Source organism: Amaranthus tricolor, chromosome 11 (genome assembly GCF_026212465.1).
Source record: "Amaranthus tricolor cultivar Red isolate AtriRed21 chromosome 11, ASM2621246v1, whole genome shotgun sequence".
NCBI lineage: Eukaryota > Viridiplantae > Streptophyta > Magnoliopsida > Caryophyllales > Amaranthaceae > Amaranthus > Amaranthus tricolor.
In genome coordinates, this window is record NC_080057.1 from 24,050,019 (window position 1) to 24,066,919 (window position 16,901).

Sequence of the window (16,901 nt, forward strand, 5' to 3'; positions counted from 1 at the left end):
ATATCCGTGATTGGTACGAGATTCAAGCTAGTATAAGTAATTAGAGAAATGAGTTAATTATATAAACTCGTTTCATAATGAGACAATCTTATACAGAATTTGGTGTTTTAAATTGACTTGTTTGAGCAGTTAAAAAAACATGCTTTTTTGTAAGCTTGTTAGTTTGAAAAGTAAAATGTTTGAGACATTTGGTAAAGTTATTTATGACTATTGACTGTTTATTAAAAAAAATAATGAATAAACAAAAATCAATATAAAAAACCAACAACATAGCCTTTATACTATAACTCGAAAGCTAATAACAAACAATTTTTTTTTATTTTTTAAGCAACTAAAAAGACAAAAGTTAATCCAATACTTTCCAAAGGTGAGTAATGCATTCATTATTTTTCATATAGAATGCCAAGTGAACAAGAAACAAAATGGATGAACAAAACATATGGATCAAACAAAAAATAAGATTAAAAAAGAGAATAGAAGTCTATAAAAATAACATTTAAGTTACAAAGGTCCATAAAAACATTTAGTTTGGCACTCTTACAAAACAAAAAATATTTGTATTGCAGCATTACTAGTTTACTACCCACAACCCATCCTTTATTCACTACAATGCTGCTGCTGCACCATGAATCAGTTTCAAGCATCCTTACAGCTAGAGAAAGTACCTCACATCCAACAATTTCTCTACGTGTAAACGACAATATCTAACTAATCTCCGTGCATCTAAACACTCACCGAATTCAAGCACAAAACAACGTACTGTTTTGTTGTAGTCGGGTTCATCTACAGCGGTCTTAACGACCTGCGCAGATAATCGGTTCAACCTTAAAGTTCACTCAAAATTGGCGCCTTGGCCTTGATTCTGCAACAGACACACGGATAGACCTCCCGTTGAGATCCTGCATATGCATCCGCGGATTCATCAATCAAATAGTACGAGAAACAAACAAAAAAGAGTTATAGAAATACTCCCTCCATCCCCATGAATTTGAAACATTTTTTTAATCCGTTGTATTTAGTTTGCGACATTTCCTTTTATGGAAATGGTATCCATCAGTATCCTTAATTCTCACAAACATATTTGTTCTTTTTCTTAATATCGTCCATTGAATTTTGAAATTTTTGTCAACAATAAGAAGCTTAGTGCCAATTCAACAAACTTGATCAACACTTTCAGCTAGTTGCGTTTCAGTATTCACCTCCCGCTTTTTTATTATACCTAATACTGGTGGCGAATTCAGGGTAATGTCACTAAGATCAGTTGACATCACTCAAATTCAAAATAAAATCAAACATTACATGTAAATATACCCTAGATAAGTTTGTTTGTCTTCCATATATGTGACCAGAGATCAAAACCTAATAGGTGCGTTTTACTTAAATTGCAATCACTCATTTTTCTTTTTGGATCCGCCACTGTGGCTACCACAAGCATATAATTATACCAAACACAATCCCTAAAATGAAGATGTTTTCTTTCCCAATCAATCCCCTCCTTTGCACGACATATCCAAGAATGAGGAAAGAACGATGAGACTCTATCGAAGATTACATCCAGATGATTAGATATGATGTCGAACAGGGTGTTACAAATTGTTTCAATTGCAAGAATGCCATTTAACTCCACACTCAAAAGCACAGCAAGTCACTAATAAAACGATAAATTCAGCTTTTAATCTAAGTGAAGAATATGTTACGAAGCAACTTACCACACCGTCTAAGGATTCAATTGCATTGTTAACCTCATCAGCGGAACTGTAAGTTACAAATCCAAACCCTCGGGAACGACCACTATCCCGATCATAAATCACCTTTGCTTCCAATACATCACCCAATTCACTAAAGAGAGTCTTAAGGGAAGCATCATCAACCGACCATGAAAGATTGCTAACGTGAACCTTGTTGGCGTTCTGTAAGCTCGGTCCACCTCTACCACCCCTTGAAGAAAAATCATCTCTTTTTGGTGGTGGAGGTCCGGCATTCACCCTTAAGGCTCTTCCTTCAAGCTCCTGATATCATCATAAGAATATGTTAGAGGGAAGAAGTTATAACCAAAGAATATACAAAGAAACATACTTCTATTGAAGAATGGAGCGAAAACCTGAAAGAAACAATGGCAAAAGTAAAAATCTTTCCGAACAAATACATCCGGGATTTATGACAAAAGTAAGAAATTATAACCGACGGATTGTAAGGTTTTTAGGTCTATCATGACCGTGATATTAGGACCCAACAGCCACAAACTACCCACATCGCCTACAAGAGTGGTTAGCAAATACATCATGGATTTATAGCTGTCATGTACACAGCCTCACCTCTACTAGAACAAATATTTTATTTTCTGATTGATGCTTACACAAAAATAACGAAATTGAATGCAAAATGGTATCAAATCAAGTACAGAAAGTGATTTTTCCCTTCAATGAACACAACTCCCTAAAGCAACTCGAGCACACGGTAACGGAGACTTGGAAAGATTGCGAAGGCGGAGTACAAAAGTACACAATCACTCGTACATTAACAAAGGTATAGTCCTCAAATGGCTCTTCCTAATGGAGAAGCGCAAATGTCTTAATGAGTCATACTAAATATCCATCAATTTCATCAACACAAAGTAGCATATTTTACCATTTTCCTAAGAGAAGACGCTCTACTTCCCATTCCAACTTTCCTACTAGACAAAAGTACCCTTAAGAGACTGCATATAATACATATGAGTACCTATGCAAACTTCATCTACAAGAAAATTTACTCCACAATTGCTCATATTCCCATTGCTTCTCATTAATGATATAAGGTATACTATAAAGTATAAACATCAAATTATGTGTGAACTTACGTCAAGAACAACAATACAACAACGCAAATGCCTTAATCCCAAGTTCCCAACATATAGGTTATGTACTTGTTAGAGTATATACTCTAAGGGCCTCAACCATCGGCTTAAGCTTATGGTTAACGCCCCAGGATATTTTATATACTCTAATAGGACTTACAATACATTCATTGGATACAAACCAAAACACAAACAAACAAAATCACAAAAGGGCAAAGAACATTTAATTTGCAAATTTGTGGTAATTTTTGATAACTTAATTTTTCCATTCTTGACATCTATTATCAATCCTTTTTCAAACCTACACTTAATGAACTGATTTTATAGACATAAACTGAACTTAGAGTTAGAATCTCTTGAACTGATTTCCAGGCTGAAGATGTAAAATTCATGTTGCAACATAGATAAAGAACACACATTATTCACTGTATCCAACCATAGCATTTCAACAAAACAAACAAACAAACATAATCCACTAAATAAAATTGGAAAACAATATAACAGAAGATTTACATAGCCATTGAATTGTTGAGCAGCAGCTTCAACTTCCTCAACAGTAGACATAGTCACAAATCCAAACCCTCTGCTTCTTCCAGTGGCTTTATCATATATAACCTGCATAAACCCAACAAAAATTTCAATTTGGTGAATTACCCAGCAATCCGAAATTGATAAGCTCTTCAAAAAACCCCAAAATTAGGGGGGCTTTTTTTTTGAAATTTTTACCTCAACCATTTCAACAGTTCCAACAGACCCAAAAAGGCCAGCAAGCTGAGCACTATCGACATTAAAGGGAAGATTACCAACAAAGAGTTTAAGGTCAGGAGAAAAGTCAGGCTGCTGTTCGCTATCTTCACTCAATACATCTTCCTCTTGTTCAAACTCTGAAGATACAGCGACGTTTTGCACAAAGCGTGCAGAAAGTGACTCGTAACGCTTTATGGAAGTGAATGCGACGGAATTGGGTGACGTTTTTGACGGTGAAGAAGCGACGAGAGAATAAAACGGGAGAGAAGAAGTAATGGGTTTAGAGAGAGCAAGAGTTTTAGGAGTGAAGGAAGCAAGGAAAGTGGCGGAAGCCATGGATATAAGAGAATGAAGAAGAAGATAAGGGTGGTTCTAAGTGCTAAGGCCTAAGGGTGAAGGATGAGAGGAGATTTGTTGAGGATATTTATGGTCAAAAAATTGAACAACTTGGAGATTATCTAGTTGATTTTTTACAATATTTACAAGTTGATTTTTTACAAATTTTTCTTGGATTTTAAAGAATGGATGGGCAAATGCCAAATGGGCACTTTTTAACCTTTCTTTTCTCTAATACTAATTATTTTTATGTTGCTATAATCATACAAATCAAATTTATTTTAACCTAATTTGTATATATTTTAAATTCAAATCCAAGAGATGAAATGGGTTTTGACATTGATGTTCTTACTCAATCTTTTTGTTAGGATCTAAGTAGTTTGATAAGTGTGTGAGAAGAAATTAGGTCTAATTGAATCTAAACGGTTTTAAAATTAATCATGATTTGAATATAAAACAACGCTAAATCGATTTGGGGTTGTTTTGAGGTGGTAGGGTGGGTTATAGTTTGGAGTGAAGACTATATACTTATTTGAAGACTAGGAGTTGAGATTAGGATAAGTCAAACATTCAAACACTTTGAGAAGACTATAGGAGGGAATTTTATAGTGAAGTAGATGCACAGGAGTAAAGAAATGAGGAGATTAAGTGAGATAAATATTTAATAAGGTATATAACCATATTAAGTGATTCAACCTAAAATTTGGACAAGAATGAAAGAGAATGAGCAACATAATTTATTAACAATCACTAATTTTTGAATGAGATGGTCTCACAAAGAGATCATTTTTATTGGGCTGGCCCAATATATATTTTATGTCTTAAAGTGATCACTTATAACGTTGAAGTAATCACTTACAATTTTAAAATAATCACTTTTTATAGCCTTAGAGTGATTACTTATAATCTTAAAACGATCACTTACAATCTTAAAGTAATCAATTAAATAATAAGTTAATTATATGGGCTCGTCTCATAGTGAGACGATCTCATACAAGCAAAAATTGTAAAAATTGTCAATACCATATTCTCTCTCATTGTCACATTGAAATGAAGACCATTGATATTTTTTTGAATTGAGTTTTAAAATAAAAATGAAAATAAGTTAAATTGAAAAACACATTAAATTTTGATTATAACAGGAAACCCACAAGTAAAGGAAATAATCATCAAGGAACAAAAAATGATAACAAAAGCAAGTATAAGTGTATAACGACTATGAAGAGGAAAAGCAAATAAATCAGTATGAATAATATCAGAATGGAGCATGTTAGAAGAGATGAATGCATAGAGATGTACTCTATATATATATGCCTTGTTGCTGCATTGCTATATACACTAAAGTATACGAGTTTAACAATTTGTTATCAATCTCTTTTACTACTTTTCTCCTTATATTCTTCCTGCTCCTTCATGGGCACAACTTTTTATTACAAGAAAATACTCTGCAAGAAAACTAAGAACATAATCTTCAAAATATCTCAAATGGTTGGGCCAAACTTCAAGAGAATGAGTTGCAAAGGATAAGGAGGAGTCTAATGGCTACAAGAAGTTGGGCTTCCCCGGCCCAAATGGCCTTCCTCTGAGGATGTCCGCAAGAAGCAAGATAGAGAATTTTTGAAATTGTTGAGCGAAAAAATAAAAAAAAAGTAATTAAATAAGCGAAATTTTAAACAAATCCCAAAAGTAAGCGTCCAAACCCCAAAGCTGTGCTTTGGAGCTGTTCGCAGTTACTAACTGCGAACAGCATATAAGACAAACTAGCTGTTCGCAGTTGGTAACTGCGAACAGTTCAAAAAACACAAAATAACTGTTCGCAGTTAGACTGCGAACAGCAAAAAGACAAAATAGCTGTTCGCAGTTACTAACTGCGAACAGAAAAAAAAAAAAAAAAATTTTTTTTTTTTTTTCTGTTCGCAGTTAGTAACTGCGAACAGCTATTTTGTCTTTTTTGACCTGTTCGCAGTTAATAACTGCGAACAGCTCCAAAGCACAGCTTTGGGGTTTGGACGCTTACTTTTGGAAAAAGTTTAATTTATCGCTTATTTGATTAATTTTTTTTATTTTTTCGCTCAACTTTTTCAAATTTTCGCAAGATAGACATGTTGAGGTGAGAAAAATTGGATAAAATAAGTTTTTTATTTTTATTATTTATTTATTTATTTTAATTCTTAAATATTTCATTCATCAATTGATTCTAAAAAATAGCATATAAAAGTAATATTACTATTATGTCATTTTCTATTCATAATACGGAACCCCTTTAGACTTCAATAAAGATCCATCTTAACATTGGTTTTGATTTTAAGCATTTACTTTTAAAAAATAGCATATAAAAGCTCTTTACATATAAGTTACAAAAATACATGATGTTTCAATTATTATATATAAAAAGACATATTTTCCTTATATTTTGAGATTCATTTCTCTATTTCTCTTATCCATCACACTTTTAACTATGTCGTAGAATCGATAGAACCGTCCTTCATAACACCAATATGGCCATAGCAATTATAGTAGCTAATTAGTTGTCTTGTTGATGAGTCTTAATAGCATGGCTACATGTGCTTCATTAGCTCAAAGCCAAATAATACTTAACTTATTTGTCTTATTTAATTATTTTAAGTGATTCTTCAACATGTTGTAATATTTATATAGTTATATATTGACTAATTGACCAATTTGATCATCCTAATATTATGTGTATCGAATAAATGCAAATAATTAGTGTAGTGGGAAATAATCTTGAAGAATTACTTGTATTGTATGAGGAAACTTAGAATGAAAAATCAGTGGAAATTTAAAGACAAAGACTTAACAAAAGAGAGTACAAAAAATTATGGATGAGTCTTTAAGTTCAAGGCAACTTACTTCCTTTTTTTCCTTTTATTTATTTGACCATTTTCTTTGATTTTTAGTAGGTTTGGGTACTATACTTTAAGACTAATACTCCTTTATTTTCATGTAATGTTCCTATTTTCTTTTTCACTATTTTTAAAGTACAAATTCTATGTGTTTCTCATTCTGTATAAGTTGTAAAATAAGTAAAATTTAGTGAAAAGAGAAATAAAATTGGAGAATGAGACAGAAAGCAAGTGCATGGTGGTAATGCGTGGTTAGGATGAAAACATAATATAAGTATGTGGAAGAGATTCTTTGAAAAGTACACACAATATAAATAAGCCTTTAATACCTCTTGTATTTCATTAACTATTCAATAGCACATTGAAAAAAATCTCTCACCATTGCAAGCTCACTGCGCACCCACTAGAGCTTAAAATCTGCAACAATGGACTGGAGTCTCTTATGAATTCAATACAAGCCTCACTCTAAAGTTAAATAACCCTCTCTTACTTGATTGGATTATTCTCACTCTAAATGATGCTACTCCACTCTAACCCTAAACTGATTTAATGCTCTAATATAGTGCAATAAACAATAAAACGAATCTCATAATAGTACAGCACGTAAAACGCATCGCACAAACGTATACCAACCCACTAGCCTGATCTGAATGAACACTTCAACTGCTCGAACGAGCAAGTCGCGTTATGCCATCATTGTTTGTTGTTGTACATTCAAGCACAATGATTGCATTTTCCATCATCTCCCTCAATTAGGCATGCTATGGATTGAGCTATGAAGTGATCAACATCACCTCTACTTGATTTTTATGTTACTCTAACAATGATCTTTTATGAAAGCTTTTATATTAAGAAATAATAATGCAAATACAAATTACAATATTGGAATTTGTATTTTCCTTTGTTGATGGCTAAAACAAATTTACACAAAGCACTAAGAAATAACTTGAAGATGATCTTTGTAACGACAATAGTTACCCGGAAACTTGATACTTGTTGTAGGCGTGTAATCACTTTCCGTTTGTGATATTTCCCCCACAAAAGTACTTGGATTTTGACTTGGAAATTCACAATGAGATACAAACAATACACCATATCCATAGTACTTAGGGTATGAAACTTAACAACAAAGTGTTTGATGAATTATAAAATTTGGAAGTTCTAACAAGAAATTTATAACTCTTTTTGAAAGAACACAAATAAGAGAGAAAGTAAGGATATAAGAATTCAGAAATTGGGTGTAAGTGACATCCTTCCCTAAGCCCCTATTTATACTAGTTCAAGTATACCAAAGGGTCATAGACATTTAATCACCCATTGATGATCAAGTATAATGACCATCGATCAATACCATTATAACTATGGTCTTCATGAGCATTATTCACACTATTAAGTCACTTGTAACTCCATAATCAAAGTTGAACAAGAATAGAATCCAATAATTATTGATCAAAGAATACAAAAAGGCACATTTTTGTTCCAATTTATTTTTTGCCCTTCCCTTTGACCCTTTTGGACCTTATATGTTTAGTACACTTTGTCCCACTACTATTTGTAATAGATGGTGATAATTCTTAAGATTTAATATATATTAAATGTTCAACATTTTACGCATAAATGACATTTTTGGAGAAACTAACACCATTTAAAAAGCCTAAGTACATTGTATTTTAAAAAGTTAGTTAAACTGAGTGTTTCGATGAAAGACTGTTTTTGGATGAGTCTAACTTAAAATAAGTTATTCATGTATTGAAAATGTCTCACGATAAGACCGTCTCAAACAATAATTTATGAAAAGTCAACTAGTTCTTTAGCCACGTGTTTGAGTATATAACGTGCACGTATGAGGTCTCCAAGTATCCATCCAAACTCGAACTCCTTGCCAATTTCGATACTAGATATTAATGGAGTGAGTGATTATACGAACAAAACTAGACCATTCATACTATCAATGTGTGACAAAGTTTTATGAGTAAAGTAACTTGGTGTAGGTAGGGAAGCTATATTTATTAATGTATTATTATTCCGGAAAATGTTTATTATTTTGAGGTGTTAAAAATTTATAGTTTTTGATTTTATTTTATAATAATGGACTGAGTAAAAATAACTCATCAAATTATGTGTATTTTATTATTTTTGTGAAGTTGAATATGATGGTTTCCTGCCGAGGGTTTATCGAAAACAACATCTTTGTTAGTTTAATCATTAACAAATAACAAGTGTAAGGTTGCGTACATACGACTTTCTCAAACCCAGATGAGAGTCACTTAATGACATTAGGATCATAAAATATTATTGTTATATTAATAATATATATTCCTGACAATATATTTATATATATAGGTAGGATTAGGAATATGGAGATAATCTATATTCTATTCAACATTGTAAATTGGATAATCTTAATATCTAAAATGGAGTATTAATTAATTTTATCTATTTATTAAATGATCCATCCTTAATTTAATAGTAGAATTCATGAACATATGTGGAAAATGCAATATAAAAGGCAAAAATGCTTGAAGAGGGTCCACATTCCACAAGATACTTGATAGTTCATCCTCTTGCACCTTCCCACAAAAATGGTGTGGGCCCATTCTTTGTGGAGAAAAAATAGTGCACAATTTCATATGCTTAATCACATACTTTACCAAACATTTTACTCTTAACTTCCTCCTTCTCCAAATTTCATAGTTCCCACCTACCAAGACCCAAATGGATATTGGATAGACCACACTATGCTTGGTTAGTGGGCCCTTTTCTATTATGGTTAGTACTATTGAGCTATCTATTGACTTGGTTCTTCACTTATTCTAAGTAGTTGTAACAAGGAAATATTGTATCCATGTCTTTATTTTGTAAGATACGACTATATTTGATGAAATTGCAATATTTAAGTTTATTTTTTTAGGGGCAAATTTGTCCTTTTGACAATACGATTTGGAAAGTCATATTTTAAAAATATATGATAGGTGAGGGGAAGGGATCAGAGTCGAATATCCAAATTATGACTTTCGGAAATAATAGTATAATTTATATTAGAAAAAAGATAAATTAAAGAATGAGTGAGTCATAAATATCCTAGCCACTCCGTCCACTTCTCTCTTTTTCTCTTTTTCCTAGGTAGATCTCTTTCTCATTGTTGTATGTATTCGTATTCATTTCTCATCATTAATTGATAAGTAATCTCAATTTCTTTTTTAATGACCTTGATATTTACTAATAAATAAATTAAAAAAAAAACTTTGCTTAGGTATTTTAAAGTCAATAAGATAGAGAATATAAGATTTCTATGTTTAAAACTCGAAATTTTAATCTCTTAATAATTTTATTAATTTTTTCTTCACTTATCTTCACTCTTTCATCACAAACCTTTTTTCTCAAAAATATCCCTAACAACCACAATAACATTAAAAAACAATAGAAAACAAAAGGCAAAGAGATTAGAATTGGCTATGTTTGACTACATAGTTCAAGTTGAAAAGAAAGGAAATCTCCAATCTCTAATCTATATAGTCATACTTCAACAACCCTTCCTTTGTACATACCCATTCAATTTCCTTATATGGGGTCCATTTCTACTCCACTTTCCACCATAGGATAATCTACCTCATACATCAACGATCACATTTTCTTCCAACCAACCCCTCCTATTTTCTCATTGTAATATATACACCCCCTCCTCTTTGATTTACGTTAAAAAAAAAAGTTTTTAAGGACGTGTTAATAAATAAGGAGAGAAAATGAATTATATGGATAAAATTAAAAAGGATTTAAATTGTATAGATAAGATTAAAAGAAAGTGGTGGACCATCATCCAAAAATATAAATAATGCAAATTAAGTAGGACGGACCAAAATGAAAAATATTACAAATTTAATGGGACGAAGGGAATACTCTATTTTACTATTTTTTTTCGTCTATTTAATTTAGAAGTATTTAATGTTTTTAAATATGACTTACATTCTTTCTTTAATTCTCATCTACACTATTATCTAACTTACCCTATAACTTTATAACATGTAATCTCTTCTCTTACTTATTTTGCATTAATTGTCATTTTAGTCTGTTCTACTCATTTTGCATCATTTCTATTTTTGGATAATAACCTATCATTTTCTTTTAATCTCAACAATACATTTTAACCTTCTTTTAATTTCATCCATACAATTTATTCTTTTTTTATTTATTATCAATTTCTTAAGAACCCCACAATTTTTCTTTGCTTCAAATCTATTGGGACAAATAAAATATGCTTGTAAGTTGTAACAAAAGTAAGAGAGTAATAAAAAATGAGCTATTATTATGAAAAATCATTTTTCCGTAAAAGGACTTTAAAACAAGAAACTTATATATTAATAATTGTATTAGTTAAACTATACAATCCAGGAAATTTCTTACGATGAGACCATTTAACACGAGACTATGTGATAATTAAAATAAAAAAAGATGGATGATTTCAGGCGTTGTTGTGGGTAATCGGCCCACCACTCTCTCTTACCTACCACACCCAACATTTTCACCTTCCCCAACTCTATTTAAACCCCAACTCCCTTTCTCTCTCATCAATTCAATAATACCTTCCCTTAATCCTTCCCTTTTACCAAACAATCTTCTCCCATTCCCCCATTTCCCTCCACAGTCAATCACCTTAATAATCAATGGAAAACAACCAAAACGGGGTAACCGAATCGGGTATTTGTATCCCTAAACGGGTCAAATACGATGATCCATTAAACTGGGGGAAAGCAGCCGAGTCGATGACAGGAAGCCATCTCGATGAGGTTAAGAAAATGGTTGAGGAATATCGTAAGCCGGCTGTTCGGCTCGGCGGGGAGACTCTTACTGTGGCTCAAGTCGCGGCTGTAGCTGGGTCCGATAGTGCTACGGTGGAGCTAGCTGAATCGGCTCGAGCCGGTGTTAAAGCTAGTAGTGATTGGGTAATGGAGAGTATGAATAAAGGTACTGATAGTTATGGTGTTACTACTGGTTTTGGCGCTACTTCTCATCGGAGGACTAAAAATGGCGGTGCACTTCAAAATGAGCTTATTAGGTAACCAAACTAATTACACTTTTTATTTATTTTTTTATTTTTATTTTTATTCTCTTTATTAGTTCTTAATTTTTTTTGAAATTATAATATATATATATATATATATATATATATATATATATATATATATATATATATATATATATATATATATATATATAAAGCGAGAGATCCAATAAGGATGATTTTAATAAGATAGGAGTAAAAAAATTTATGGTTACGATTGATCCAAAAACATGTAAAAATCACTAACTATAACATAAATTTTACAAATGCTCTTAATTTATAACATATTATCTTTTATTTTGTTTATATAGTGATTAAACAAAAATCATTCTTATATAAACAAAAATTGTTCTTATATTTCTTATTTTGTAATTCTTCTAATTTGATCGTATATATGTTTGGGTGTTTGTTGTTCAACAACTCTAGTGAAATATCGTTTTTAGTAAAATAATTTCATAATTTGTATAAATCGTTGTATTTGAATGTACGCATCGATCAAATTTTAAACGTTGAGGTTAACAAGATGCGGGCGGGACCAATGTAGTTATATGATGAGGGTGGACTGGACACTGATTTTGAAATGATAGAAGAATTATTGGTAGGAAAACAATTGAGTTTGAATAATTTTGATTCGAGGGAGACGTGAGTTGTAGTAGTGATAGTAGAAGTATTAAATTAAAAAGTCCAAAATGCATGTGCAAGTTTATTATTTAATTTTAGAACAAAACAAAAATAAATGTAATAATAATTAAGTTGAATATTCCACGTATAATAGATGAAGATGGCAGTTTTGTCTGATTAGGATCTGTATTCCTGATTACATGGGAAGTTATTAGCTGATCAATGCCACGTCTAGAGGTGAACCGGGCTGATCCTGGGTTCAGGTCTAACATTGGGATCAGGTTGATTTCGGATTAAATTTAGGAGTTTTGTTGGTTTTGATTCAAATTTAGAATCAGATCGATCAAATTTAGGGCTTATGTGATTTCAACTAAAATTTAGGAATCATGTTGATTTTAGAGCTAAATTTAAGGTTTATTTGGTTTCGGGTCATATTTAGGGCCCTCTATAGTTTTGTGCCAAACTTTGAGTCATTTTTAGGCTGATCTTAGAGCCAAATTTAGGATTTGAGTCGGTTTTGGGCTAAATTTAGAAAATGAGCTTATTCAAAGTCATTTTAAGTTCGGACTAATTTTTAACTAAACATAACTCAAATTGATGATCGGGGCATTGCCAATGATTATTAAAAAAAGTTTGATGGATCTACGATGATTTGATATGATATGATGAGATCAAAAGAGATGAAAGAGTCATGTAATGATCTGTAAATAACCAAAGTGCCAGTTGTATTTGTACCGTTGACATACATACTCTATTTTGCTAATAATGGTCAGCGAGGAATCTATCCTTTGTGCGGTGACACCACTTTTTTACATAGCAATTATATTTTTATGTTTATTGAATAATCTCTTAAGAAACTGTTTAGACGATAAAAAAAAAGTTTTTAAAGTCATTATTTTTAAAGAAAAATGAAAAAGGAAGAAAAAAAATATGGCTAAAAAGATGTCTTAACAACTTTACCAAACTTTATTAGAAAAAATGTAAATTGGGATTGGTATTTTGGTAGACCTACATTAAGGCAAACAAGATTGGCACTTCTAGGAACAACTTGTGGACATAAATTTTAGTTAAATTATCCCTTTTAAAGGTTTATATATTGGTGCACCTAAATATAAAATACTTTAACCTTTTTCCATTTAAATCAGTATAAAGAAATAATGACATTATTTATGGGTTGATCTAATTATTAAAAACTTTGCTTTTATCAGTGTAATTAGAAATCGATTTCTATAACAACATCACCTAGCACATTGTCGTCGTGTACTCGTGCAATGTCTTTTTCACCCTTTTTATTATTAATAAGAGGGCGTTTATTTTGGTGAAAAAATAACTTTTTACCTTGATTATTTTCAATAAATTTGTGTAATTTTCAATTTATTCTCTGCTGATGTCCTGATGATGTAAATGATTGGTAAAGGTAGATCAAATCTACTTTGCCAAAAAAAAAGGCCAAAAAAAATAGGTTGGCGACTTCGTGATTGAGCATTACTTTAACCATCTTTAAAGTTGGGGTAGTTGGGCATCCATTACACCCACATAATTAGAAGCTTTCTAATTCAAAATTAATTGCTAATTACACAAGTTGATTTGTTAAATGTCATGATCATCAATGGCTAACAAGAAGTTAGGAGCTCAAATTTCCATATCAGCATTAATAATTATAAACCCATAATAATTAATGAGTCTTAACCATGGTGATTAGTGGTTTAATGGGCTAAAACATTACTTTAAAAGATATCATTGCTTGCAAACGTAGCAATTTAAATAGTGTCACTGATGTATGTAGCTGTTAATAAAATGTTACAACTTATAGCATTTTAAGATTTTAATTACATTCTTTAATATATTATATTCTAACAGTTACCATAACAGTTACTTATACCAAAAAATAATAATTTACACAACTAATTAAAAATTGAATATAATTCTACAATTTTTAGTGTTAATGTTTCTAATGACTAAGAAAACGTTTTGACATTGTAACAGATTTTTGAATGCTGGAATCTTTGGCAACGGAACAGAAACAAGCCAAACATTACCTCATACAGCAACACGGGCCGCCATGCTCGTGCGAATCAACACCCTTTTGCAAGGCTACTCGGGTATTCGATTTGAAATCTTAGAAGCCATCACGAACTTGCTTAACAACAATGTCACTCCTTGCCTTCCCCTCCGTGGTACAATCACTGCCTCAGGGGATCTTGTTCCACTCTCGTACATTGCAGGGTTACTAACGGGTCGGCCCAACTCCAAGGCCGTGGGCCCTAATGGCGAGGTTCTTAATGCAGAACAAGCCTTTAAGACGGCTCAAATCAGCTCCGGATTCTTTGATCTCCAACCTAAAGAAGGTCTCGCCTTAGTTAATGGTACGGCTGTTGGATCAGGAATGGCATCGAATGTCTTGTTTGAAGCGAATATCCTGGCTGTTCTAGCTGAGGTTATATCAGCTATTTTCGCTGAAGTAATGAATGGAAAACCGGAGTTTACCGATCATTTGACTCATAAGTTGAAGCATCACCCGGGACAGATTGAGGCTGCGGCTATCATGGAGCATATCTTGGATGGTAGCTCGTACATGAAGGCTGCTAAGGCTTTACACGAAATGGACCCGTTGCAGAAGCCTAAGCAAGATAGATATGCTCTTAGGACTTCACCCCAATGGTTGGGTCCACAAATCGAGGTCATTCGTTGGGCCACAAAGTCCATTGAGCGTGAGATCAACTCTGTTAACGATAACCCACTTATTGATGTGTCTCGTAACAAGGCATTGCACGGTGGGAACTTCCAAGGTACTCCTATCGGTGTGTCTATGGACAATGCGAGGTTGGCTATTGCAGCCATTGGTAAATTGTTGTTTGCTCAGTTCTCAGAACTAGTTAATGACTACTACAACAACGGGCTTCCCTCGAACCTTACAGCAAGTAGGGACCCGAGCTTGGACTATGGTTTTAAGGGGGCCGAGATTGCTATGGCTTCTTATTGTTCTGAGCTTCAGTTTTTGGGTAACCCGGTCACAAACCATGTTCAAAGTGCGGAGCAACACAACCAGGATGTGAACTCTCTCGGGCTCATCTCAGCTCGTAAGACTGCTGAGGCTGTCGATATCTTGAAACTCATGTCGTCTACCTTCCTTGTCGCGTTATGCCAAGCAATTGATTTGAGACACTTAGAGGAAAACATCAAGCATTCGGTGAAGAACACCGTCAGTCAGGTGTGCAGACGTGTTCTTATCACTGGGGTTAATGGTGAACTCCACCCAGGAAGATTCTGCGAGAAGGAGCTCATCCGAGTAGTCGAAAGAGAACACGTGTTTGCATACGCAGATGATCCTTGCAGTGGAACTTACCCCTTGATGCAGAAGCTCAGACAAGTCTTGGTCGATCAGGCTTTGGCCAACGGAGAGAGTGAAAAGAATGTCGGAACTTCAATCTTCCAGAAGATCGGAGCATTCGAAGAGGAGCTCAAGGCACGACTACCTAAAGAAGTCGAGGCTGCACGAGCAGCTTACGACAGTGGTAACTCTGCCATCCCGAACAGGATCAAGGAATGCCGGTCTTACCCATTGTACAAGTTCGTTAGAGACGAGCTTCAGACCAACTTGCTGACTGGAGAAAGAGTTAAGTCCCCGGGAGAAGAATGTGACAAAGTTTTCACTGCACTTTGCCAAGGAAAGATCATTGATCCTCTTTTGGATTGCCTTAAGGAGTGGAATGGAGCTCCTTTGCCTATCTCTTAAAAATTGCACAATCTGTTTTTTTAATTATCAACTTAATTATGTATTTGCTTCATTTTGTTATAACCTAATGTTCAAAATTTTATTTTGTATTATGGGGATTATTATGTAAAGAACAAAATTTTTCTTTTTTTTTTCTCTTTATCTTATGTAACATCAATGTAATGATTACAAGTTAAATAGCAAAGTTGTTTATTAAATCCCAAAAAATAAAGATGTCAACTCTGTTTTGTTTTTATTCGTTAATTATACAAATGCACTGTGATACCCCAGATTGAGCTTTAAAGAGGATTAATAGACTACTTATATAAACAAGGTGCATCTTCTTTTCATGAGAGCCCATTTGCTAAAAACTCCACAATTAAGTATGCTTGATAGGGAGCAATCTTAGGATGGGTAATCTTCTGGGAAGTTTTTCCGAGCGCGCACGAGTGAAGGCCAAAGTGCGTTGAAAAGACTTGTGTTGGTCTGTGGGGCCAGTCTACAATCTCCATATGTAGTCACCAGTGGTCCGTTGGACCGGGATGTTACATGCACGCTCATGGGCGATCCAAGATTTGAAAGATGGGATTCACCGATCAATGCTCGAGTGAATATGCATATTGTACTATAAGACATATTTGAAGTTCTAAATTTACAATTTCAAAAAAAAAGTGCTAAATTTACAATTATATAAAAAGAGGTTTAAAGTTTTCATTAAGTAAA

The 16,901-nt window shown here is 33.1% G+C and overlaps 2 protein-coding genes across 2 annotated transcripts; one reads left to right on the forward strand and one right to left on the reverse strand.

Moving 5' to 3' along the window:
• Positions 1–456: 456 nt before the first annotated feature.
• Positions 457–4,002, reverse strand: LOC130827606 (29 kDa ribonucleoprotein A, chloroplastic). The gene is made up of 4 exons (XM_057693371.1): positions 3,563–4,002; positions 3,350–3,451; positions 1,710–2,009; positions 457–899 (listed from the first exon to the last, which is right to left on the reverse strand). The coding sequence occupies exons 1-4, from the start codon at positions 3,917–3,919 to the stop codon at positions 837–839; spliced, it is 822 nt and encodes a 273-aa protein (XP_057549354.1). The 5' UTR covers positions 3,920–4,002; the 3' UTR covers positions 457–836.
• Positions 4,003–11,256: 7,254 nt separating this feature from the next.
• Positions 11,257–16,410, forward strand: LOC130827609 (phenylalanine ammonia-lyase-like). The gene is made up of 2 exons (XM_057693374.1): positions 11,257–11,836; positions 14,450–16,410. Exons 1-2 carry the CDS (start codon positions 11,445–11,447, stop codon positions 16,197–16,199), a joined length of 2,142 nt encoding a protein of 713 aa, XP_057549357.1. The 5' UTR covers positions 11,257–11,444; the 3' UTR covers positions 16,200–16,410.
• The last annotated feature ends 491 nt before the right edge of the window (positions 16,411–16,901 follow it).

Coding starts and splice junctions, on each gene's coding strand:
- LOC130827606 (XM_057693371.1), bottom strand. CDS start 3,919: ATGGCTTCCGCCACTTTCCTTGCTTCCTTCACTCCTAAAACTCTTGCT. Junction 3,452..3,562: donor GAACTGTTGAAATGGTTGAG/GTAAAAATTTCA, acceptor GGGTTTATGCAG/GTTATATATGATAAAGCCAC. Junction 2,010..3,349: donor CTCAACAATTCAATGGCTAT/GTAAATCTTCTG, acceptor TGATGATATCAG/GAGCTTGAAGGAAGAGCCTT.
- LOC130827609 (XM_057693374.1), top strand. CDS start 11,445: ATGGAAAACAACCAAAACGGGGTAACCGAATCGGGTATTTGTATCCCT. Junction 11,837..14,449: donor CTTCAAAATGAGCTTATTAG/GTAACCAAACTA, acceptor ACATTGTAACAG/ATTTTTGAATGCTGGAATCT.